Raw genomic sequence first — 27,642 nt, forward strand, 5'->3', positions numbered from 1 at the left:
GGTACTTGCTGGTGGTAGCAAAGGAAGAGGAAGACCTATTTGCGTTAGAAAAACCAAGTGGAAAAGGACTTAGCTTTATTTGGGTATGTTCACCTAACGCCAATTAGTAGGAAAAAGAAACACCTGGCGCACTTTGTTAAACTCAATCTGCCTTCCAAGTCAATTTACCCTTCATATACACTAACCACAACTTTTCCAACAGTACTTTCGAAAATATTAATTTGATTTTAGAAAGCGTCAATTCAATTTTAGAAAATATCATATGGACTTTAGATTGATGAATTGTTCTTTAGAGAATCAAACAGCGAATTTCTAGTAAAGGGATCTTTATAGCATAATTTATATTGTTAGCAAAAGTAAAACCTAAATCAAAAAAGGCCCCTTAATCCAAGAATTATTCAACCATAAGCTTTAAGTAACTTTCGAAAGCATCAAATGTACTTTAGAAATTGTAAAATGTACTTTCGACAATATGAAATTTACTTTATGAAAATATTCCATAAAAATACTACCATTTCAACGTTAAACCTGGAGATACAGAAATCAAAGATTTATATCAATGACCTGAGTAGTTTTACATGCTTGTGTGCATCGGGTATTTTTGAAGAGCTTGAGAACTTAAAATTAGAATACAATACCAAACAGAAATATTGTTGGAATGAAGTTTTTTTATTATAAACTGATGGTTGGTTATAGATAATTTCATGGCATTTTTTTTTTTTAAATGACATCCGGCATATGTACACCGCAGCTAGGATTTACATGGTTCACTCGATCAGTCCAATTTTTGACTACTTTTTCTAAACCTGACCGTATGCCGTCAATGATGACTTGAAAATTATTTTCCAATGCTTCAAGAGGTACTGGTTAAATCGCACGCACGTTCGCTGTCAGGACCACTTTTGGAAAAAAAGTGGTCACAAAATTGATTTTGTAATAAATGGATTGCTAAGCGCGCTGTATGGCAAGTTGCGCCGTCTTGTTGGTACCAAATGTCATCGATGTTTAACTGATCAATTTTTGGAAACAAAAAGTGAAACGGCATGGCGCGATAGCGCTGGCCATTCCCTGGAGCGGCAGCTTCTTCCTCAGTTCGAAAGAAATAAGGACCGATGATGACGCCAGCTTAGAAGCCGCACCAAACAGTCAATTTCCATGGATGTAATGGTGACTCGTTGCCCTATGGACGTCGCGAAAAGTTGCTATATTTTCAAATTAAATTTGAAAGTGTTGTTCTGGCGTTAAACAATTCATGATGACTTGCCAAACCTTACTGAACAGAAATGTCAACACAGTTTGCTATTCTCATCTGTCAAACCATAGTTATCGATATCGATAGTTTTCATGCAGCTAAAAAAACACCCAATATGCGTGCGTACGTATTTTTCATTTTTTTTTATTTATTTCTTACTGGCTAGAAACATGAATAAAAGTTATGAGTAATAAGATTCACTTAATGATTGAAATGAATATATCGATAAACATAAACGATCATCTTATTTTCAACCAGAAATTATGCCGTATTAAAAAGGCATTTTTGGGTATTGATAGTGAAAGAAAAATATGGAAGTTAGAAGAGGCAACAAAAGTTTAATGAAAATATGTTTTGAATAAAAGATAAACCTTATATTCAATAACATAAAATTGATAATTTTAGCAAGCGAAATAAAAAATGCAAATAGTTCAACTTCAAGGTGAAATGCAGTAGTACTTTTATGTAACACAATTATACCCTTACAATTTCTGAAAGAAGATTGTTTATACTACACAACTTTTGCCTGAATATAAAATTTCTTTTCTAGACGGTGAAGAATAAATAGGTACGCATCAGTAATAGCCTGTGAGAATAACTATTTTTTGCCAAGATACTCAAACAATCATTTAAACTGTGGGAACTTGCAACTGTTCCAATTTGCAGACAACTGTGAAATAATAACAGGGACGATCAAAAAGTACGCAACAATTACACAGCATTTATTTCTTTTCAAATTAAAATTTATTTTTCTTATACTATAATCTATTAAAATGCCGATACATCTAGTCCATATCTGCTCTAAAGCTTTTATAAAGCAAAACGTATTCCTTTTTCTTGTTCCTTGAAAAACTCATCCACGGTATCTATTAAGTTGCTATCTTCGTCAAATTTCATATCTCTGAACTGTTCCGTGAGACGAGAAAAGATGTAGAATCACTCGCAGCTATCTATATCTGGCGAATAGGCAGGGTATTTCATCAATTCGGGGCCCACTTCTTACAAATATGTCAGCCAGCGCAACTTGAACTTTGTGCGCGGCTGCTTTGTATTGATGAAACAAGACTTTTACTTACGGCTGAAATAATTTCGGTACTTGTTATTGGAAATACTTTCGCAATAATTGTTTAACAGGGCATAGAGTTTTTGCATACACTCAGCGTCAAAATAAAGTGTACACCACAAATTGATAAGTTTTGACTATTATTTATTTTAAACTTTCAATTCCCTTTTATAAAAATATTGTTCATACTACCACAACAACCATATAAAGCAAGGTTTCGAACTTTGTATATTGTTTGTAAAAAATCGGCAAATTTTCATCGAAATGTCAAGCTTTTTACTGAGAAAATTTAGAATAATTTCGGATATATATTACAATTTTAGGGGCTTTCAATTGGCGCGGGTCGATTTTGGCGCCCTGTGGCAGCCATTTTGTTTTGGTGACATCTGTCAAATCTTTTTTTTATTATTCAGTTGTTTATGCCAAATCATCATGTCAAGTTACACGATTGAACAGCACGTTCAAATGATAAAACTTTATTATCAAAATGAGTATTCATTAACGCAAACGTTGCGCGCATTGCGCCCATTTTTCGGTAGACGTGGGGGCCCTTCCAATTTCTTATGGCTCATATTGAACCATATGGACCTAGAACCATATGGACCTAGACGCTACGTGCCACACAGCAAACGCCATTTTAATCCATTTCAACATCTACCCGCCCTTATTAAAAAACCCGTTATATGGTATGTCCGGACTGGCTGAAGCGTCATATTGAAACGTTTACAAAATGCACTATGCACCAAATCTTTGATGACTTCTTCACGTCCCCAGTTTCCTCGCTATGAAATAACTTTCTCAAATCTCCAAAAGTAATTCTCAATAGCATCTCGAATAAGCGGAGTATAGAGGGGAATATAGTGTTCTCAACTAAGAAGATTTTCTTAGTTATCACGTTGAGGAATTAGTAACTTCAAAGGGATTTCTCCCATTGGTATCAAGTGAAATAATCTCGTTTCTGAAAATTTGCGCACGGCACTAAAAAACATAGCTCCTCAGATTGGAATATTTCGAAAAATTCCATATACATATTTATGGTTCGCTGTGCTACAATGCTTGAAACATAAATTACTGAGCGAAATTTACTTCACAATGACAAGTAGTGCAATGTCGCTCTGCTGAGGCATCTATTATAAACAATCCACAACGCTTGGAGGTTATTCAAAAAGAGAAACCTCTCTTCCACGGAATGGATTGCCAACGCCATAAGTACAAAGTACATCATTAAAGAGTTGCAATGGAAGTAAGAAAAAACTTGTGGGATGATTTGTAAACGGTGTCTAAAATCTAACAGAATGACGGCGCATAGTATTTCAACGGATTTTTCGGAGATCGACAATAAGTTTGAAGAAAAGATTTTTCCCCAAAAATTTGGTAGTAGGAAATTTGAGTTTCGAAACAGCTGAATTCTGCATTTATGAGAGTTCCAAGTGAATTGTGGGAAAACTTAAGTTATTGCAAATAAAGTTGATAAAAAAGTGGGAAAAAGTAAATAAATTTATTGTTTTGAAAATTAATAAATAAATTAAGTAAATTTATTAAATTGAAACAGTTTTTCAACTAGTTATTATTTTTTAACACTTTTTTAATACTAATTAATAAAATAAAAATAAATAAAACTCTTTCAGGAAAGAATAAATATTATTACTAAAACACGCGTATATGTATAGTCCAAACACTAATACTATGTACAAAGATTAACCACATTTTTAATTGTTTAATCTCATGCTAACCTCCTTGTCGCTGCCTTTATAAAAACCTCTCGCAATTCCAGGATGTCCCTGCATAATGTACAAGTAACTCTAGTTTGGTCTGGTTGGTAGTTTTTAGCTTTTATGCTATTGAAAAGTTTAATTTCTAACATTTTGATGTAGTGCCCCGCCTCATTTTGGTGGCGAAAAATTTATTTAAAATTGCCATTACATTATCCATTTTTCTTGCATTTGTGGTGCCTACTTTTTTCCCAAAATACAATTGATCAGAAGAAAAGAAGATACATGATAGGGGAAAAATCTCCCGGGACAGAGTGGTTCTAATTGTTTGATTTTTTTACTTAATATTTTCAACCATTAGTCCTTAGTTCTTTTATTTTTGGTCTGCAGTTTTTAACATATATATATTGTAGAAATTACGACAAAAAGAAGGACACAATTTTAAGTTTGATGTGGCATTCTTTTAACACTCAGACAGATTAATTAATATATGTACTGCCGTCTACACAAAGTACAACAGTCAAACAACAAGGTGCATCTCAAGATCCCAATTTAGCACAATAATTATGAACTGTATATTTATATTAGGCACTTAATACAAAATTTGCCTGCATAATGCGTTTGTCGTGTCACAAATCTTAATTGCATTTTGTTCCTTTAAATTGTACATACATATATATTCGCAGTGATTTAAATGATATTTATGAAAGTGATTTATCTTACATTTGCATGCGTACATACACATTTACGTATGTACATATTTATCGGCAAGCAGTTTGTGTTGAATGAGTTCAGTGCCCCACCACTTAATATTATACAATTTGGCGAAAAAATAATCATACAGTTTTTTTTAGAATAATTTTTTATTAAATAAAAAACTGATTGTGTGTAATGGAAATCTTTATTTTGACCTTTACGCGCTCAATCGCTTCTCTGTTTGTATACCGCAGCTGTCTAGTTAACAAGTGTCCATTATGATTAATGTACTACTCCATTTGTAAAAATTATAAAACTTCCGATAGGGGGATTAATTTTGCGCCACCTTGTACAAGTATAGAACTTAGTTTATTATATCGTAAAAGGTTTATCTACAAACATTTACTACATTCCTGCAGGTGGGTGCAGTTTGTTAAGAATGAACTGATAATTAACACTTAAAAAGACATTCGCATGATTTAATTTTGTTTAGCTACAGTACTTGCATACGTCAAAGTACATATCGCACCCTAAATATAAAAGGGTCACAACTCAAAATTTTCCAAAACTGAGTTTTTTGCATAAATTTATTCAGAGTACACATTTCTAACTGCTGCAAATATTTCGTTCACATAACTATCTTCTTTAACTGGAAAAATACAATTATGTCTATTTTTATGTCAAGTGTGTTGCTTTTGCACGATCAACCAAAGAGAATTATTTTTAGTTGCGTTAATGGGCTCAAGAACAGCTGATTACTTTTATTACACATAAAGAGTTTTATTTTGAGTTCTGCCTCTATAACTGTAAAAAGTGATAAATTTCGTGGTATATTATTTTGCATTGTGCCTCTTTAGTTGTGAAAAGTGAGTTCAATTACGTTAGGAAACTTATAAAATTAAAACATTTTATCAGTTAAAAAGGCACAACTTAAGATAATATCACTAGTTAATTGAAAAAATTTCAGTTAAAGAGTCATTAATCAAAATTTTGTTTTATTTTCGCAAACATAATTTAAAATTGAAAAACATATAGTAGAACCTTCTTCAATGTTGTATATTTTCATGATGGAACAATATTTTCTTTAAATATTACAATAATTTTTACATAAAACGTTTTTCGTCTTTCCTGAAAATCTTAGTATTTTGAGTTGTGACCCTTTTGTATTTAGGGTGCGATATGTAGAACTCTCCAAGGAATTAGAAAATTCGAATTTAACTTAATTTTCAGGGAAATCGTATTTGCCGTACTTCATATTTTTGATGGAGGATTTTTTTACATGAAGATTCGGTTAATAACGAAGCAATCAAGTATTATTCGTGGGGTTTCTGCTTATTTTGGGCTTGGTTAAGAAGATATGTATTCCAAATGTAACCAAACACTCGTACGGGCATGAGCTAATTGGTTTAAAGGCCCAACAAGATCAGAAGCGCCTGTTAACTAGAAGCATTCGTCTTGAGGTCGAATAAAAACAACATTGAAACTAATTTTGAGTCTATCTAGCTGAATGGGACAGACATGAGACAATTGGGGTTGAGTCTTTATGTGCACTTGCAAACAGCCTCATTAACTAGTTTCTCAGAAAGTGGGGGGAGAAGAAATTCATTGAACACTGGCGAAATTCTATCGGTCAACGACAAGATAAACAGAGGAATTTCTGATAAGCTACTTTCAGTACAACAGAGTAGTCTTAAGACTTTTAAATGCAAAAATGTTTGCTGAACTTTGTGAAAATTGTTTGTTTGTTTCCAATTCTTTATTGTGTTATAAAATCTATACATTTTTAACTTAAATTTATATGAGTACACTTACATACTAAAATTCAAATAAGATAATAGTTAATGGCATTGAGTGCTCAAAGAAGAGCACAATGGTAATATCATTTCCTTATATATATGTATATTGTTGGATGAAGATATATATGAAATTCAATGGTAGATAACATAAATAAACTTATAGGGTGATCAGATTAGTACTTTTCTCACTAGGATCTTTTTGATAAATCACGCATGACTACTGTCAAACTAAATACATAATTTTTTTCAGCATTCATTGGCATTTCATCATGGAAAAAGTTACGCCTCAACAGCATTTACAAATCGTACAATTGTTTTACGAAAATCAACGCTCTGTGAAAAGTGTTCATCGCGCGCTCAGGCCAACTTATGCTGTAAAGCGATTGTGCTCATTTTTGGCTTAATAGCTCCGTCAATAAGCAAAATTGCCATATTCGGGCTGAAGAGCAACCCAAAGCGGCTCAAGAACAGCCATTACTTCCATTGAAAACAACCCTTTGAGTTGGCCTATAAGCTGGTGGCATCATCGGCCCATATTTCTTCAGAAACGAGGCTGGAACCAATGTAACAGTGAATGGCGAACGCTTTCGCACCATGATAAATGACTTTTTTATTCCGACACGACTTTTAATATCCCCGAGAGTCCCGCGTAACCTTGGCACCATTACGTTCTGCATATTGTAGCAGGTTAAACTCCTACTTATCCAGAATCGACCCCGACATACTAAACATATCGCACTTGTTACGTTAAAGCGTAACAACTCAAAAAGAAAAGGAAAAGAGTAACCACTCAAAAATTTGTTATTTTAGCGCAACTACTAAACAAATAAGAATGAAACAACCGTTATATTGTTTTTAATGATATTTTCGTGCAATTACATATTTTTTCCCTTGTAATACCTATATTATGAATATTTACGGAAACAGTTTTTCGTCTCTACTGAAAATGTTCAGATTTTGAGTTGTTACGCTTTAACGTAACAAGTGCGATATGTCCAGCATGTGAAGGCACCCCGCACGACACTAACCACCTGTTCACATGCCCTATTAAACCCTCTCATCTAACACCCCTCTCGCTCTGGACCCAACCCGTCAAAACAACTAATTCCTGGGCCTACCGTTAGATGAGCCTATCCAAGACGACCGGTGATTACGCTACACTGACAGGGCAAAGGTACTGCTACAACAACAACAACTTTTTAATTCCGGATATTGAGACCCGTTATCTCCACAACATTTGATTCCAACAAGACGGCGACGGCGCTACTTGCCATACAACCCGTGAAACAATGGATTTACTGCGTCGTCGTTTCGGTGAGTAATTTATCTCTCGTCTCGGAACAGTGGATTAGCCACCAAGATCGATTGATATCACACCTTTGGACTTTTATTTGTTGGAGTATGTAGGTCTAAATGCTTTGTGGATAAACCAGCTTCGATTGAGGCACTGGAAGCCAACATAACTAAAGATATTCATGAGATACCGACCGAAGTCCTCCAACGAGTCATTCAAAAATAGTGTTTACGGATGGCCGATTTACGACGCAGTGCGGCCAACATTTGAAAGGGATTATCTTTAAACAATAAATGTCACGAATGGTTCTACGCAAAAACAATAAAGATTGCCCAATCAATTTTAAATTCGATACCTTTAAATTGATCACCCTTTATTACTATGTAAAAATAAAAATTAATCCTGACCCCTAACTGTATTTACCTTCCTTTATTTAATGATAGAAAAGAGGAACTTTATGAAAATTAAACTTTTGAACGGTTAAAAAATAACTTTGCTCCTTCAGATTATTTATAACGTCTTTTTTTACCAATTTGTTTATATGCACCACAAAGTAGATAATTATGCATTTAATATTTCCTTCTAAGCGTATTTTAAGATTTGTACTTGTAAATAAAATCGCTTCGATTTATTATCAAACCTTTAGAACTGTACTGTGCCTTGAACAATTTAAATGTTTAACGGAACTCGTCCTACTATCGCATTTCCTATTCTCCTATTCCGTTTCCGATATATCACGCAGACGCTTTTTCGCATTAACTTATAAATTTAGATGGACATACCGTATTCACAAACTCTGCTATATTTGAAGATATCAAGTAATTTCCTTCACACCAATCCACCGGAGAGCTGCCATGTTCCCAAGCCATGATGTAAATATCAAGTATAGAACTTTGCGAAGCCAATTTGGCGGATTATTTAATCCGACACTAAAAAAATATTACGGTATTTAATCTACTTAAATTCTATAGAGTTCCACGCCGGTATTAGCTTTTTCTTTATTTACATATATTAGTGATATTATAATTTTTGCAGTTCAAGGAAGTGAACTGTAATTAATGTACACATCTGTTACGTAGCTAACAAGTTTTTCTTTTTTGTCATTACATGCGTGAAAATTTGATCAGATGGCAGACAATTGGGTTCGAATCGATTACGTTTCGATTTTTTCTTTCCTTTAACTGTATAGGATTATGTAAGGATTTACAAGCTTTTTGAATTTAGCTGGTTTTCATTCACTCAACAACACTATAACACAGCAACAAATTGTGAAAGAAGAATTGTGCTAATTTCTCTTAACACTATTTATTTGCGACTGCTTGTGGCGAGCTAAAAAGGTGCAATAGCTAGGTGTATATGAATTTTTGTCATAGACGCAAACAAAATGTAAAATAAACACCTTCGCGCAGTACGAGAAACTTTATTAAACTGTTCTCAAAACAAAACCCACTGTACAAGGGAGTATTTATACATTTTTTTCTTCAATAGATTCGCCTTGGTTTCATCTCTGGCGATAGAAGCAAAGCGAATTCGTACAAGGTGATGTTACTAGAGCAACTTGTTTGCTATTTTTCTTGCGATTAAGTAGTTGGAATCAGGACACATTGAACGGGAGGTAATAATACGTTCACATATAAGTAAATGATCTACTTTTTCCTGCTTAACTCCCAGTCCATAATTAAAAAGCAAGATTTCCCGTACAAAATTTCTCTCCCAAAATCTGAGATTATAAAATAATCCTACAATACAATACAAAATTGCGTATTCCCAAGTACCGTAACGTCAGTACAGAAAATAAACAAATAAAAATAAGAAGAAGAATATGCAGAAGTAGAAAGCCAAGACTATAGAATAAATTGTGCACACGTACATCTGCACATGCATCTATTTGCACATAACGGTATGCTTAGTTTCTATACTGACAGCGCTTAATTTTAAAATTCGTCAAAAATAAAGTAGTGCTTTTCGAAAAGGAAAATAGTTTACCAAATAAATAGAAAAGGTGCATGTAAATGCTGCTGTTGCTCCTGTGACTTCACCTTGTATAGATTTGCCTGGGAATAGTGATCGGTCTTGCCAACCTTTGGTTCCAAAATATAACAAAACTTTCTTACAACTCTAAAAGTACTAAATATATTTTAAACATAAAGCTAAAATGTAACATATAATTCGATAACACAAAATTTATTTCTTTATAACGGTTCTAAAACAAATACAAAAAACGGTACATTTTAACGGAAAAGAAAAAAGAACGTGGATCACAAATCGACATTTTTATCAATCATAGTTCAACTTTAGTGGGCTTAGCGTTGGGAACTTAAAAGGTGAAATACATAGAAGATTTCGAGTTTTTATTTATTATTTTAAACTAGTTAATAAAATATTAACAACATATTAGTTTCTGAATTAAATATAATTAACAAAAAGGTAAATGACTTCAAAAAGAGGTACGAAGCGAACGCGTTTATTGTTAATCGAATCGACTAATAAAAACACGTTCATGGCTTAATTTCAGTGCAGCCAAGTTATTCAAATTATTTCATGTTTTCAACACTACATATTAGTTCAGAAAACTAAACCATATTTTGGAGGCTTGTGGAGGTTTTCAAAAAGCACTAAGTCTAATGCTTTAAGTACGAAGTTGGCAGCTATGGTGGTGATTGCAGTGTTGTACAAATAAAAGTTTACACAAGGCGAATTCATGTAAGGTGATTAATCGGAGCAGCTGATTTACGGTTTTGTTTTTTATCAATCAATTGTTTTGCATCAATTAATTTTTTTCTTCCTACCTCAAGCACAATTTACTATAGAAGCACAAACGGTAGAATTCAAGATTGCGCCTTCCCAAGTGACGTGACGTCAGTTTTACCACGTTGCCATAGTTTCTGCATTTGGCCTATTGCCATGTATTTTACATTTATACGTAAAATCAATTTTATATAGCATATTTGGAAAAATTTAGATTTAGCTTAGGTTTTCTTAGAAATTTAGAGTTTGTTACTCAGCACGCCATCACGATTGCACCAACCATATTAGCATTTCATCGTTCGACATATACATATAGGTACTTACATTTAGTTGGCGATTACAGTCTTTAAAATAAAATAAAAGAGTTAAGACGTCGTAGATTTTATTTTGTCCAGGGGAAAAAGTTCAAACTTAATTTAATTGTCTACGCTTTTAAAGCATACAAAGTTTACAAAGAACTCACACCATGTCTTCAATAGAATTGTTTAAGTATATTGAATATATATAAATTAATTAATGTTAATGTGAAATGTCCCCCCTCTTATTTGAATATAAATTCCTGCAAAATATGTATATAATAATATATATATAGCACTAACGTAAAAATTAACTGCTTTCGTCGTTATTTTTGCCGCCCTATTTCTGGCAACACGCCATTTCGTCTATCAGCTGTTCACCAGTCCAAAGATTGACAGTGCTGCCAATTCCTTAAACGAGTTCCTGGGCGCGCTCTCATATAAAATGAGAGAATTTCGTATCTAGAATCCTATGCTTTAGTTCCAAAAACAGCTGTTAAGTAAATATATTTAGCGACGCTGATTATTTATGTTAATTGAAACTTGTATCGCATTTGTTTTCGAAAAAGAAGTATTTCTTACAAGCAATGTCATCAGCAATTTATTTAGAAAACTATCTTGACGGTGAGTAAAGAAGGCGAACATTACCACAAGTCAAAGTGTATTACCTATCAACCAGAAGCTATCATCAACTGCGGACAAATAAATCATTTCTGTGTTTTTTAGGATTGGAGTCATTGCCGACCGAATTAGAGCGCAACTTCAAATTGATGCGCAAATTAGATGATCGTGCCCAGACTGCAATGAAAAGCATCGATTCTCGGGCGAAAGAGTTCATGCACAAACTTGCGGCAAATGGAGGCTGCTCTATGGCAGACGATGAACGTAAAGAGCGTCTTATGGACATTCAAGCACTCTTTGGCAAAGCGAAGGAATACAGCGATGACAAAGTGCAGTTGGCCATTCAGACATACGAGTTGGTGGATAAACAAATACGACGTCTGGACAATGATTTAGCTCGCTTCGAGGGTGAAATACAAGAGAAAGCATCCTCTACTCGTAGCAAATCAGAAGAAGCGGTGGTAAAAAGTAAGGCGCCTTAATAACTATATTTGAAATTGATGATCCAGATAGCATTATTGCATTTTTTTAGAAGGCCGAAAGAAGACAAAGGACACAAAAACGCCGGGGAAACGAAAACGTACAGGTTCATCGGATGAAGAAGCACGAGCAAACGCCACAAATGTGACAACAAGTTGTAGTGGTGGTGGAGCTAGTGGAGGCGGGCAAGGTAGCAAAAAGAAAAGGGCGAAGGTAAATCAAGAAAAAGAAACACGCAAGGGGGGTCAAAAGGTAATCATCATATTCATTTTCATATACTCATAAAAAATAATTATTGTCTGATTGTTTTTGTGGCAGTTACTTAATTTGATTGATCCTTGCTTATATTTTTGTAAAGCTCCTTTTTTATTGAACGTTGACGATATAATTAATTTTACAAGCAGAAAAGTGTTAAGTTCGGTTGGTACCGAACTTTATATACCCGGTGCATGTTTTTAGTAAAATATCATTTATATAATGATAATATGTATAACTTAAAAATCATCATATATAAGTATACCAGATGCGAAAAAGTAGATGTTTGTATGTTTGAACATACATCAAAGACACAAGACAGAAAGACTGAACTTAGTATCTCATACAAGTATTATTATATTTGATATAGAATTGCAAAATTTACATTTGTTATAAAATTATGCGAAAAATAATAGTTCTTTTGTTTGAAAGATCTCTCTGTAACAACTACATAACATATGTATTTATATATATATATAAAATTAGCATCCTTTTGAATGTGATGTATGCAAAATGAAGTATATTTATATACTTAGTGTTATTTTTGAAGAAGCAATCTGATCTCAAAAACTAATTGCAAGTACAAGGTTTATTGTGTTATTTCACCTCTCATATGTTCATCGCATTTCATATTTGCCAAATGCCTTTGTATTTTTCTAAAGCTTTTTTATTTCTGCATTTTTGAATATAGTACTTGGATTTTTGGAATTGTGCAACTTTTTTTCTATGAACAATGATGGTATATAAAATTTCAAATATATTTCAAGAAAAATGCAGAAATTGAGGATTCTGAAAAGGAGTCATGCTTAACAGCCGCCACACATCCAAGCGATGTGCTAGATATGCCGGTGGACCCGAATGAACCTACTTATTGCTTGTGTCATCAGGTTTCCTACGGCGAAATGATTGGTTGTGATAATCCAGATGTAAGTACCTCCAATGATTTAATTACAATAAGTTACTTACTACGGTTATTTCATTTGTCTGCATTTTCTCAACTGCAGTGTCCTATCGAATGGTTCCACTTCGCTTGTGTTGGCCTCACAACAAAACCTAAAGGAAAGTGGTTTTGCCCGAAGTGTACGCAGGATAGAAAGAAGAAATAAATACGCAACAACATTCGGTTCAACAACGTTACCGGAACGACCCAGATTTATATCCGGCCAAGGACTGTCACTTCAGCAGCATTCTCCCAACATGTATGGTGAATGTTTTTGCTATAAAAACAACAACGCCATAAAATCTTCGGAGAGCGTTGTTATTTTATTACTGCTATCTTTAATACGTTTTATATAATTGAAGTATCAAAATAAGATAAAATATTTTGTATCAAAAATATTACTTTTTCACCTATTCAAAGCAATTTGTAGAATTTTAACCAACCAACTTCTTTTACCTTGTAGGATTTTGCTTTTGCAACAATAAACTATTTTTTTTATAGAAAAAATTTAAATTTCAATAAGATGCATTTTTAAAATATGAATTGTTTAAACGTTTCTTTTTTTTAGTACTTGACATTTAAAATGTCGAAGGCGATTTAAGTTGTGTTTTCTAAAGTCCTAAGGCTTAATAGGCATACTTCTCATTCAAAAAGTTTCAGTATACTTTGTAAATCTTTCGATTAAAAATTATTTTAAAGGGTGCATGTGTCAAAAAATAGTAAGAAGAAATATATGCTTTAATACTATTGAAATAAATTTTAATGGATTTGAAAAAATAAATTTCTCACATCATTATTTGTATTGAAATGGCTTGTTTTAAATCCGTCCATCAAGATGCATTTTAACCCTCCGTTGGGCACCCGGGACTGGCCAGATTGGATTTTTGACTTTGGAAGTGAATTAAATATATTTCTACTATAGTTTCCAGGTAGCTTCCTAAAATTTAATTTTCTATCGATTTATGCATATAACCTTTTAAGAAGGATCCTCGAACAGGTGTCCAACCGAAGGTTTTAAAAAAGGTCTCCGACGGAGGGTTAAGCCTATCTAAAGAATTATATCCAAATGGTAGATAATATATGTATATACAATTTGTATCCAACTGTGTAGTTTGATATAAGATGCATGACTTCTATTTACTTGTAGATTTTCAATTTCAGTGTCGTGAAAAAAAGCAAATTAAAAGTGGTCCAAAAAATGTGTGCATACTTAATCACTGAAAAAGTTAAAACAGCTAAATAAACTCATAGAAAAGACTTTGAAGAGCTTGAGCGAACTGTTAAATGATTTATGTCGGTACTTTAATTTTTTATTGGTCGAAAATAATTTAATATATGTATGGCTCTTAAGTCCGATACCATCACAGAAATGGTCATACCTATACGTCCATCTAAACGCCCAATTATCCAATATTAAGTTTCAAAATAAATCAATATTTAACCTATTTAGTAGAAAAAGAGGTTGTCTGTAAAGTCGGTGTACTGACGATAGTTTAACGTGACAACCTCATAAGAAAATACTGATGGAATGGTTGCATTTTTCAAAAGAAAATTTTAATTTTATTTGTTTGATAGATATTTTGTATGGATATAGAGAAGGAGGTAAATGGAATCGGAATGGAATTGATGAAGTTACATTTACACAAACGTAAAAAATTACGAAACATTTATCAAATTCATGAAAGATATGTTCAATTTCGATGCACAGGCGTTAATAAGTCAACAACACTAAGAGGCACCATCATCGATTTGACTTTTTCAAGACACATTACACTCGAAACACTCCTTTTCATTTTCTACTTTTCCTATCGTCCTATTCTCAACATATGTATATTAGACTATGAAAATTGCACCAAAGTATATGTATGTATGCATATATTATATTAGTATACAACATATCTTATAAGGTATGTGGTAAATATTACCATACATTTTTTCCGTCAGATAAGGAACTTTTGCATTTGGTGGTATTTGGAGGTGTGCCGCCGAGGCCGCGGCTGCCATTTGACCGATATTTCGCTCCATACGTAATTGACCCATACCAATATTATCATAATAAAGAGAAATAACAATAATTTCCTAAAAAAATTGTATTTTATTCAAATTCAACACCGGCCTTTGAAACTTAACCACCCTTTATAATAATAAATTAATAATAAAGGTAAAGATGATGATGATACAATTGGTTTTATTTTAAATTCTTCAAGTAAATCAAATTAATCATCTTCATAGAGAAATGGTTCATTACCATGCACCCAGGAAGAAGGCATATGCAAATACAAATATGTGAATTTATATACAAATGCGCATATACATACATATAAATGCTCACTCAAGTAGGAGACAGCCAGATGTCGAGCGTTGCCGAACGCGGGAGCCGATTGTGCCTCTTTGTCGTTCGTTCCGCGCTCTCGCTTGCAGTTCAAGCAAGGTAACGACGCATGAGCAAGATAACGACGTATTTTTTGGTGTGTGCAGCCGGCTACATCGAATTATAAGACGTTTCACGTCAAGAGGCGCAGAAGCGTAGACGATGACAACATCCGATGAGCGACGGTTGAAGTGTTTGAGAAAAAGATTCTGCGCAAGATTTTTGGACCTTTGCACGTTGCCAACGGCGAATATCGCAGGCGATTGAACGATGAGCTGTTTGAGCTTTACGACGTCATAGACATAGCGCAGCGAATAAATATCCAATGGCTACGCTGGCTGGGCCATGTCGTCCGAATGGATAGAAACGCTCCGGCTCTAAAAGTATTCGATGCGGAACTAGCTGGTGGCAGCAGAGGAAGAGGAAGACCTCCTCTGCGTTGGAAAGATCAGGTGGAGGACTTAGCTTCACTTGGTGTGTCCAACTGGCGCCGGTTAGCACGAGAAAGATTCGACTGGCACGCTTTGTTAAACTCGGCCAAAATCGCGTAAGCGGTTATCGCGCCAATTAAGAAGTAAAAAGGAGAGGAATTTCGCCTTCGTTATTAAATAAAATGCAGTCTTTTATAAATGCTTTATATATGTTTATATTTATTGTAATAAAGGTGAACACAATAAAGGTGAATTATATGTATTTTTATAATCAGCCATGCATATGCTTATTTCCTATGTACATACAAACTTACATATGTTGTACTTGTAGAGTAACAATAAATTCTTTTGATTCAAACTGATATTTCCCCGTTGAATATTCAAATACGCTATTTATCAACATGTGTATACAGATTGTTATATACATACATATGCATATGTGTGTATGTATATAAGCATGTGCAGGATGTCTGGTGGTAAAATTAGAAATTAAAAGCTGAATTAAAAAAATAATTACTAATGATAAAAATTTATTTCAGTAACTACTATTACAAAGAAGAGTGGTTTTTTATTTTTATTATTATTTCATCTAAATTTTGACCGTACATCGGATACATTCGTGAAATCTGGCCTCCGTGCCACTCGTTGACGAATTGAAGTCACGAACAGTATTTTTCTTAGTGCTAAGATGGTCGCTGAGTTTGTCTTATAGACTTTGGTTTTTCACAGAAGAAAAGTCCGTAGGCTTAAGATCGGGCGATCTGTTTGACAAGGATATGTCACCGTAAGAAATCACGCAGTATCGCCATAGTTTCTCTAGTCGGGTGCGGCGTGTACACCAAACAGTTACTTTGGGACTGTGAAGTGGTTATTGTAGTTTTAATAGTGGGTTCTGTGCTTTGGGTGACCAATAACGCAATTTCAATTATTTACACTTCCTTTAAATGAAAAAGGGGCTTCATCAGTTCAAAAGATGGTGTTTACCGTACGAAATCGCTCCAACAGTGTTGTGACTAAATACCTCGCACGCATAATAAAACTAACGGGATCCCCACTCATAGGCTCAGCGCTTGGGAAGAAACTTTAAACGTATAACCTTATTCTGCCATCGGACACCCTGTGTAAATATATGTGTATATGTATGTATGTACAAGCATGATACAAAATAGAAAAATTATTGCTGTGCATACATCTATACATACATATGTATATATAAATATCTTTTCTGGTTGTTCCTGATTTGCAATATACATATGTACCTATGTGTAATTTTCCCTGAGATCACCAAAAGGGGTTTTTTAAAGTGTAAACAAATAAATTAACCTTTTGTGATGCACATGGCATTTTTGCTAAACCACAACAATATCATTGAAATTAAAGTATCTGTGAATATGATAATATTAATAAAATCAGCTTTATTTAGTAGTTATTGCATTTCCATTTTAATGAATTAAATATAATGTTCATACTAAGCGTCTAAAGCGCTGAATTTTATCAAAATGTGCGCGGAGCAGATGCTTATGTATTTTAGTTAAGAGCTCTATTAGCCAAACCTTAGGCATAGCTTTACATAACTTATGCCAACCTGCCATACCAGCATCAAACGTTTCTAGCTCGCCTAAACACCACTTAACTTAGAAAACTTAGCGAGCTGTAGGTTTCAGATTTCTAAGTTATGCATTCTACGTAAATTGAGAGCCGTGAGAGAATCATGCTGCTACATCATTTGTAGCTATTTTGCATACAATTCTTCTAAATATGCCATACAAATAGATAAAACAAATGGAAACGCGTAAGACAAATCAAACAACTGAGGAATACAAAACATTGTAAAACATGCTGAGTAACAACCTCTAAGTTTCTATAAAAACTAAGTTGAGTTTAAATCTTGACTAGCAGAGCTCTAAAAGCAGACCCGATCGGGCTTTCTTGTGGCCGATTTACTGCCGATTTACTCAGTTTGAGTATGCCTACCGACAGCTTACTTCATCACCACATACCCCTTAGGTACGTCAGACACTTCAGGCATTAAGGAATCGCTTGATAATGGTACTGCACCTGGGAACAAACTCATGCTCTTAAAAATACTCGGCTGCGATGGGCAAACAATAAAATGAGTGTCCAAAAAGAATAAATTACTGCTACTCTGAAAATACGAAATATGATTTGAATGTAAGGAAGATTTCAAATATAAAAAAAAATCATTTTCACACGATTAACATCAAGAGTTAAGAATATTAATTTCTTCACAGAAAATGTGAATAAACGGATAAGTAACATTAAATATACCTCCAAATTGAAAATTTTACAAACATTTTTTTTTTTTGTTTTTTGCTCCTACAATTCAATTTTTTGAAAAATAAATAACTAGGCTGCCTCACGAAAATACGAAGCAAGTTTGAAAAAATGCTTCCTGAACCAAAGAATTTATCAAGAAAGAAGTGAAAACGGGCTAATAAAAAGTGTACTCAGAAACTGAACAACAAAAACACCTTCAGAATTCGATGCTAATCAAAATGGCTTATTTATATTGCATTTTTGGTCAAGAGTTCATAATTGTAAATAATATTAATAAAGAAAGAAAAAGAAATGCCTCTGAACTCCATATATGTGTTTAGATAGAGGAATACTGCTTACAGTGCTTCAAATAAAACACTGTTAATAATATGATTAAAATAGTTTTATAAAGCAATTCAAAGCTTTGAAACAAAACAGCTATCTAAATAGGAGTTAAAAATAGCAATAACATAGAAATATTTTACTTGCATTGATTTGCTAATTTGAGTTTTTATAATGATTAAAAAAATACATTAAATAAACATTCCCCATACATATACGAGAGATGCTGCTGGAGTGACAGTCCGGGTCGTTCCGGTAACGTAGAACCGCGTCTCGAGGGAACAATAATGAAAAATATGCTCTTATTATCTGCCTACGGAACTCGTATGGCTTGGGTATTCTACATGACTTGGCTTAAAGTAAGATACATATGTGTACATTTATTTTCATACAAATAAAACCAAAAATCTGAATTGTATATATGTACATATGTACTTTCTAAAACAGTTGCGAGTTGGCATGTAATAATTTTTATTTATTTCTTTTTTTACTTTGTACAACTAAATGTATTAATTGCATGTATATGATTCATTTTTTAATTAAAATTTTCAATTTATTATGTTACTATGTTAACTTAAAAAGGTCTCGTTAGAAATCAATATTTGCCGTGCTTAAGAAATATACAGAAAATTTTGTAATAAATCTATAACCACATAACCTATTTTCGTTTACAGAAGTTTTTTTAGTAATTAATATAACTAAAATTGATTGGATTATGCTGCGCTATGTCGGCCCCTTTCCCCCCAACAAAGGAATTCTTTCTTCTTAACAGAAAACTACTACTGTATGCTATTAGGCCTATTTTCCGGTTCCTGGTTCACGTGTGCGAAGAATTTTTCTAAACCAGCTCGTTCTGGATTCATTTGCCAAGTATTCATGATTTTGTAGTTGGAAGTTCGACATACTGAATATGTGTTGCATCTCGAGTGCTCGGTTAAAAGAGTACTGTTTCGTTGCTAGGTACATTTTTTTCAAAAATTCTGGCATTTGTTTTTGTGCCACCCATGATTTAATATTTTGAGGAATTGGCAGTCCTGGATCATCGTAATATGTTAGTATGTAGTGCACTCCTGGTTCACCGAAAGTTTTAAAAGGTTTTATAACCATCAAACTCCAGTAATCGTTAACGCGGACTTTGTTCGAGTAAACTGGATATTTGGCATGTTGTGCACCTAGACTGCATACCATCATAACATTAAGTTTGACGTCGGTCACAAAGCGACGACAATAGACATAGTCTCGGTTAGAGAAAAGTCTTGGCCATTGCATTTCCCAATAAATTAGATGCGAATTTGTATTGGGTGTTGGGTCCTCTTCTATTAATTCTAGCCGTACAGCAGTTTCATCCCATAATCGACGATATCCCAGGTCTGTCTGGACATGTAGCAGATCTTCAGCAGAGACATCATCAAAGCGCGCATACACCTTATAAGAGTACATAGCTGATCGTTCCTCCCGTCGCCAAATTGAAAACTCATCTTTGCTAAAATATGGCTCCCACTGGTTTTCATTAACACCTTCTATTACTTTGTTACCTAAAGGTGGAGGATTTGTGGGTAAATTTAGCGGACGCTGGCAGTTACGTATACTCTCTCGCCCATCTTTAAGCGATCGACACTTTTTATTACCCACTGAGCAATAACAGTATTTCATGTGCTTCTCTTTGCACAAAGAACATAATTTATTATTTGGCAACTGGTTAATAAAGTCAATATCTCGCTTGCAAAGGTCAAAATTTTTAAGGCTTAAACGTTCTTTTTCCCAATTGAATCCAGCTGCTTCACATACTGAAGTGAGTTTTAAACCCACTACTCCCACTGCACTTAGCATTATGCCTCTTATTGGCGGTTCAAACTGTTTGTGGTAGGAGCGGAGCAATCGTTGTAGCCCATTTGAACCGTATACGCGGTGGTAGAATGAAAATAACTGCTGGATTCGACGTGAACGTTGAGCTAAAATCGACTCGCATTGGTACGACCATGAGCGCAATGTAATATTAGATCGATGCTTAATGTTCAACAAAATACGACTAAACATTGTTGATTTATTCTTAGCGACTCAATTTTTGTTGTTGCTCTTTCTTTGTTGCCGGCATGTGACGCGTTTAGTTGTTTATTTTTTTAGATTTAGTTTACTGCAGTTCCATGCACTCTATACATCACACCGGTGCCGCTATATAGTATGTGGAGGCGTCCGATCGCTTGCATAACAACGCAGCAACAATTTTTATGGATATATTTCGAATTTTGTACGAGTATACTCCCCACCCGTGTCGGTACATTTAATTCACTTTTGACATTGATTGCTGAAAATCAAATCGGTTGTTTCATATATGATAGAAACAAAGTAGGAACACTGTAGTCAATAAGCTTACACAATAGTTACCAAATGATGTCTAAATATATATAATTATTGAAGAATTAACGTTGCATGTGGTACGAATTAAGGAAACAAGCATACCACCACACACGAGCTATAAAAAGTAAATTCGTGGAATGTGTGACAAAACAATAAGCACATTGAAAGTGGAGAGTATGATCAGCTGTGATTATTAAATCAACATTTTCTCACAAAACAATGTTGAAATGAAACAAAATAGGGAGATGTTAACCATAACTATAAATATTCGATCTCCATACACTACAATGCTTAGTTCGATTGAAACCAGTTGTATATATAATTGTCATATCTCGATTTTTTAAATCTTTTTCGCCATTTTTCTTTTAAGGGTCTAAAATATTTTGCGTCAACACTTATTCGAGTTTTTTGTTGCGTTTCAATAACCTTCCCACGACTATAAAGAAATTGTATCTAAGTTTTGGTACCTAAACAGCTACCAAAGCTACCAAAGACAAGTTATAGAAGTCATTAAAATATAAGGCCTCATGTATTTTTTACCAAGATTGCAAAACTACGAAGCACAGCGATAATGGTTCCACAGCGATATTTTGTGAAAGGCAGCAAGAGCAGTCTCTCTACTGAACCAACACCTACAACTCTACACCAAGCAAGAGAAGTCATATCGCCCGTCTGCTCCTGATTTCGACGAAAGATCTGATTCCAGCCATGCATAAACAGGGCACAGCAAGTAAAGTGCACAGCACCACCACAGCGCTAGACACCATAAATGCGCAGATAAACGTGTGAGATTAAAGTATACCTGAAAGTCAAAGTTGATCAAGCATCAATGATGATACGACGGTAAATAACCTCAACGACGCCTCTAGATGTCCCCGATACAACACCTATACTGTGAAGCTTATATGCTTCCTGTCAAGGAGGATAATATTATTCTCAGCACGCAGTTTCTGCTTCGGAGTTACCGCAGTAACTGCAGCAGTAGACATTTGATGGAGGCTGAGCCGTCTCCAAGACAGGAGACATACATCTATTGAATGACGAGGTCCGGAACTGTACACGAAAATATTTACAGGTAGATACCTATGAAATGAGACTTTTTTCAATTTCAAATGTTAACAAAAAATGGTTACAAATTTAATCTTCAAAATAATAGCCATCGCTAGTGACACATTTTTTTTGTATTACGAAAATCGAAGCTGTGTGGAAAGTGTTCATCTCGCGCTTAGCCCAACTTATGGTGTACATAACTTTTCAGCGATGTGGCCCATTTTTGGTTTATTGGCTTAATCAATAAGCAAAATTTCCGTATTTGGTCTGAAGAGCAACCCGAAGTCATTCAGGAACAGCCATTACATCCATTGAAAACAATTATTTGATGCGGTCTATGGGCTAGAGGAATCGTCGGCCCATATTTCTTCAAAGACGAGACTGACGCCAATGTAACGGTGAAGGGCGAACACTATCGCTCCATGATAAACGACTTTTTGATGCCAAAACTTAAAGCTTGTGATCTACACAAAATCGGGTTCCAACAAGACGGCACTAATTGCCATACAGCACGTGAAACAATGGATTTACTGTGCTATCGTTTCGGTGAGCAATTTATCTCTCCTCTCGGACCAGCGGATTGGACTTTGGACTTTTATTTGTGGGGGTATGTAAAGTGGATAAACGAACTTCGATTGAGTCATTGGAAGTTAACTTTACTGAAGTTATTCACGAGATACCGACCACGTTCCTCCAGCGAGTCATTCAAAATTGGTGTTTACGGATGAGGAATTACGACGCAGTTGCGGGCAACTTTTGAAAGGGATTATCTTTAAAAAATAAATATAAATCTCATTAATGGTTATACACAAAAATAATAAAGATTCCCCAATTAATTTTAATTTTTATTGTTTCATTTCAGTTTATAATTCGATATCTCTAAATAGATCACCTTTATTTCTCAAAAACAAAAAGATGAACGGGCTATCCTAAAAACACCTACTCCATTTCTATTCTAACTCGGCTCTGTAAACTTACAACACACACCTTAAATGTGCCTACGTAAACACAGATTTAGGCTTTCTGCTCACCCTGTAATCTCAATTCAAAAATATTGTGCATTGTTGGCAAAATTATCAACATGATTGTGAAACCACTCAAGAATTAATAATTTTCTGTGGAGGTTAATTTTTTCGCGTTTCTGCCTCTATTTGAAATGGGATTTAAAAACTTTAAAGTATCGGAGGAAGGCGTTCTTACTGAATATATGTTTCTTGGCAAAAAGGAGCGGCGAAAGTTGTAGATAAATTTGAATATTGGTGACGAATTAGAGCAACGTGTTCTAAAGTAACACAAATATAGTTGGTCACCCAAAAACCTACACAGTACTACTTAAGACATCTGAAAATAATAACATTTAGTTATTTAAAAATACGACATAGATAACACCATGGCCATGCGCCGACCCCGAATAAAAGCCACAGCGCTTTTGACAACAAAACGAAAATCACGGGATGTCAAATCGGAACAAACGTTAAAATCCGCAAGCGATGATTGCGCTGCAGACAAATCTGATGGGTTATCTAATGCTCTCGTTGAAAATGAGGGTAGCAAATCCAAAGCTTCCACTCTTTCTAATAAAGAGGACAACCAATTTCATGACGTAGCATCTCCTGTTGCCGAAACGAAAGAGCTTCAAAGTAATCAGCCCGTCACTGAAAGATCTATTGAAACTGTAAAGGGTAAAGGCGAGAGTTCGGAAAGAGATTATGGAAATTATTCAAATTGTGAAAGTAGTGCGGTTTCACAAACGGAGGTTCAATCTTCCGACAAAATCAAAACAAATGAGATTTCCAAAAACGAAAAGGTAGTAGAAAACGCCGACACTTCATTTAAATGTCCTGCTCGTGTTGAATATGTGCGAGTTAATAGCCAAGTTACTGCAAATGTCGGTGCAGAGGATGCTTTCTATACGGATATGGAAGAGAGTATATTGCAATTAGACATGCAAAAAACTGTTCCTGAAAAAGTTCCTTCTCCACTAAAGCAACAAGCGCGGCAACGAATACGACCTATCCCTTTATTTCAGAGGCGTAATAGTTTTGTCAGCACAGCAAGTCCGGTACAAGGACCATCTGAAGACATTTCAAGTCAGTATATATGTATGAACAGCAGAGAGCATATCTGAGTGTACGATATAATTTTTTTTTGTACAATTATTTCGAAATATCTATTTTTTTTTATATTCATTCTTTAATCAAAACCATATAAATCACACTTTATGCAAAATTAAAAATTTTGATTTCAGATTATTTTTTTAAATTTTGGTGTATTAAAAAAAAATTTAACTCCAAAAGCATTGTAAATATTTAATAAAAATCATATTGCACTCAGTTATGTTTGCTATTATACAAATTTAAATGAATTTATTAACAAAAATGTATCTTGTACGTATCCAGCGCTAACCGATATACAATCGCAAGACTCAACGTCAGTCCCAGAAGGAGAGATGGCAGAAACTTCAACTGCACAAAAAATAAATCCACTTACACATCGGAGAGAGCGTCACTACTCAGCTTCAATGGTTCCTTCACCGCTTTCAACAAATTCAGCTACAGGGCAGCATCATTACACACCGCACAAATTCACACCTACAATGGGGCATGGCCGCATACGCACGGAATCGAATTGTTCCGCATTTTCAGATTCATTTATAACGCCATCGAAGCTTCGTAAAAATGAAGATCATGCGAACCGTCCTAATTCCCGACGTGATTTCTCTTGCCGTATTGTGAATGGGAATCTCGACAAATCTTCGTTAAAAATGTTTGATTTAATCTATTATAATCCGGTTACCAATCCCATGGAGAAACGCACAGCGATGCCCAATATTAAAAAAGAGTGTACAGTAGACGAAAGTGATGCGAAGCAAACATTAGATACAAAAATGGAAATAAGTGATAAAACAAATACTGCAATGCCGGTGCCACAATTAAAGTTGAATGCAAATGGAGACCTGATACTCGACGAAAAAACGTTGGAAATTGAAACAACTGCAGAACAAGAGGCTCGCAAAGTTCTTGCTAACTCGTCTTTAATATTTCTCGATGAAAACACTGGCATGAACGGTTTCTATAAGCGTCAAAAACGTACCAAGGAATGGCCACCTGAAGAGACGATAAAATTTTATCGGTGTTTGCAAACGGTGGGCACTGACTTCTCACTGATGTGCCAATTATTCCCGAAACGTACGCGACGTGATCTAAAACTTAAATTTAAAAAAGAAGAACGCAGCAATTTAGCATTAATAAACAAAGCTTTGTTATATCCGAAGCTTTTTAATATCGATGATTTAAAGACTCAACTAGAGACTGAAGAACGAGAGAGGGAAGAAGCGCTTCAGCGGTGGAAGGAAATACATTCAAAAGAGGCTAAAACAATTAAAAAGGTAAAAAGAAAAAAAATGTGATTATGTACAGCTTTGCAGTTTGAAAGTTTCCTTTTCTGGGACAAGTTGGAGCAACTTTTTGCATTTTACTATTGTTGTAATTAAATACTTAGAATAGAATAGAACTAAAAGGAGGTTTGCACTTCGACATACTTGTAAAGGTATCTTGCACTCTTCTCACCACAATACCTCATACAAACCCAGTTTCCTAAGATTAAGTTGAGTTGGAATGAACGTGTGTGTCTTTCTTCTACAAGGCCGAGATTTCTACTTCTATCTATGGCATCGCATTCGAGAAGAAGGTGTGTTAGAACTACCAGCGATTGGTCGCAAAAATGACAGGATTCGGTGGACTATCTCACGTATCGGTGCAGATGACTGCGTAATTTATTCATCGGCATTCTCAGTTTGTCCTTGGGGAGGCTTATGAACTGCTTAAATTTATTTTGGCTGTGTCCACCTGCGGACCTTTCTTCCCTGCAAGTACTGTGGGTCTACCGACCCTTGCGCCTCCCTAAAGAACATCTGAGTAGCTGGGGTGATGTCCGTTCTTATCATGCGGTGTCGACAGGGGATTTTGTGCTTATCTTGGTAGCACTTTATCTCCACAGTTCAGCCCTGCTGGGATCGTCCAGCAGTAAAGTTATGGATTTGTGACCGCTCTCGTTGGCGGGTGTTGGATCTATCAGATCGGTTACTAGCTGGACCAGCATCAGATACTGTGCTCCTTGGCCAAGTATTACCCTTGCCTAAGAGCGACCGCATACATCTCTATTGGTTAAATAGCCAGTGGTTCCCGATATGCTAGGGCTCGTCATTACCGCGGGTATGTTCCGAAAGCTCGAGAGAAGGTATGGTTTTTTTTTCGGTTTTGGTGTATTCACCTTGTTCGTACAACCGTTTTCTCGATAAGGCAAGCTTTCACTGAGGTCGAGGTCTTAGTTACTCCCCAATCTCAAACCGTGTCAAACATATGATCGAAGCATCGGCTAAAAGAGCTATGCTTCCACTCGGTGATAGGATCCGTTTCAAGATTCTACTAAGCTTCTGTACCGCATTAGAGTGCCTACCTGAGCAGATTATTTAAGTACCTAAAAAAATATACAATTATAAACGTACGTATGTATTATACCATGTATATAATAATTTCACAGGTCAAAATCAACAGCAGTACAGCAGCCCGTGCACTTAAAAACGGTGATGATGTGTATGAGAATGAAAACGTTGTTAAACGTAAGCTGAGTCGGCGGTCCAACGCGTGCGAAAAGAAAAAGACTGATAGCTCTAAAAAACCCAAAATATCACAAACCCAGCACGCAAATGGTCCTCCCGATGACCCCACAACTGAACAATCAAAAAAACAAAAATCGCGACAAAAACAGAGTACATTGCATAATAACTCCGCAGAAACCGCATCAACAGAGGTAGCGCCAATGACATTGCCAACTATGCCACGCGAAATCACGCCTGTGAAACTTGAAGTAGCGAATGCTACAAACTATGCAGTCAAAGCTGAGCACCACTCCAGTCATGATAGCAACTTTTTAAACTCTCACATTCCTCAAAGTAATGTTGAAGAAAGTTCAGAAATAGCGAGCCGATTAGACCAAATCGAGGAGGAATTCTTTGGCTTTATAGCACCTACAAGTTCTGGTGTAGAGGATTATAATAAAGAAATATTAACACCAAATAATGAAACGCATACGAATATGGTAGCAGCAGAAGCTGAAAGTAAAACTTTTGTGGACCTGGATGATGGGACAGTAAATACGTTGCAAGAGGACGAAGATCCAACATTAATGGATTCAATGCCTGCTACACCTATGTCGTTTACGCATCGTGACGTAGATGAGTGTGATATTCAACAAATATTAATTGACTTGGCGCATGGTTCTTTAGTACTTGTCTCTACGCTAGACCCCGATAATGCAGATCAAGTCGTGAACGAAATTTATATGATGGACAAAACTACTGGCGAATTATGTGACAAACCCCTGGATATACCAGAGTCAATAGTACAGGGCATTTTGTCTGTGATGAGTTAATCACTATTGATTCATAATAGGATTGACCAGTGTATAAAAAAACGAATTGTGTATTATTGCATATTGGTAATGTACAAGTTTATGTCTAAATTTTATTGTTCGTTTTTATTGTTAAGCGGAGGATCAAAACAACTGATTTAAAATTATATCTGTATGGCTCTTTTATTTTTATTTATGGTTGCCTTTATGTATAAACTTTGAAATATTTATTATTTAAATAAAAAACA

The 27,642-nt window shown here is 35.0% G+C and overlaps 4 protein-coding genes across 6 annotated transcripts in view; 2 read left to right on the forward strand and 2 right to left on the reverse strand.

The window, feature by feature from the left end:
• LOC129246809 (alkaline ceramidase) overlaps positions 1-9,248 on the reverse strand; it is a 41,694-nt gene extending 32,446 nt beyond the window's left edge. Inside the window, exon 1 of the mRNA XM_054885435.1 lies at positions 8,596-9,248. Coding sequence (XP_054741410.1) covers positions 8,596-8,682 — 87 coding nt within the window. The 5' untranslated portion in view covers positions 8,683-9,248. The remainder of the gene's footprint in view (positions 1-8,595) is intronic.
• Positions 9,249-11,257: 2,009 nt separating this feature from the next.
• Positions 11,258-13,872, forward strand: LOC129246810 (inhibitor of growth protein 5). Of its 3 annotated transcripts, none has more exons than XM_054885438.1 (5): positions 11,258-11,481; positions 11,584-11,946; positions 12,014-12,210; positions 12,981-13,139; positions 13,218-13,872. In XM_054885438.1, exons 1-5 carry the CDS (start codon positions 11,445-11,447, stop codon positions 13,317-13,319), a joined length of 858 nt encoding a protein of 285 aa, XP_054741413.1. In that variant the 5' UTR covers positions 11,258-11,444; the 3' UTR covers positions 13,320-13,872. The 3 variants fall into 3 exon arrangements, with proteins under 3 accessions (XP_054741413.1, XP_054741414.1, XP_054741412.1); XM_054885439.1 differs by having other exon boundaries at positions 11,269-11,481; positions 12,011-12,171; positions 13,218-13,869; XM_054885437.1 differs by having other exon boundaries at positions 11,273-11,481; positions 12,011-12,210; positions 13,218-13,868.
• A 5,156-nt stretch (positions 13,873-19,028) lies between these two features.
• LOC129246811 (stAR-related lipid transfer protein 7, mitochondrial) lies at positions 19,029-21,077 on the reverse strand. Its single transcript, XM_054885440.1, has 2 exons — positions 20,949-21,077; positions 19,029-20,879 (listed from the first exon to the last, which is right to left on the reverse strand). The coding sequence occupies exon 2, from the start codon at positions 20,609-20,611 to the stop codon at positions 19,373-19,375; it is 1,239 nt and encodes a 412-aa protein (XP_054741415.1). The 5' UTR covers positions 20,612-20,879; positions 20,949-21,077; the 3' UTR covers positions 19,029-19,372.
• A 1,950-nt stretch (positions 21,078-23,027) lies between these two features.
• On the forward strand, positions 23,028-27,616 carry LOC129246812 (uncharacterized). The gene is made up of 3 exons (XM_054885441.1): positions 23,028-24,072; positions 24,382-25,370; positions 26,525-27,616. The coding sequence occupies exons 1-3, from the start codon at positions 23,373-23,375 to the stop codon at positions 27,413-27,415; spliced, it is 2,580 nt and encodes an 859-aa protein (XP_054741416.1). The 5' UTR covers positions 23,028-23,372; the 3' UTR covers positions 27,416-27,616.
• Positions 27,617-27,642: the final 26 nt, after the last annotated feature.

Source organism: Anastrepha obliqua, chromosome 5 (assembly GCF_027943255.1).
Source record: "Anastrepha obliqua isolate idAnaObli1 chromosome 5, idAnaObli1_1.0, whole genome shotgun sequence".
Lineage (NCBI taxonomy): Eukaryota > Metazoa > Arthropoda > Insecta > Diptera > Tephritidae > Anastrepha > Anastrepha obliqua.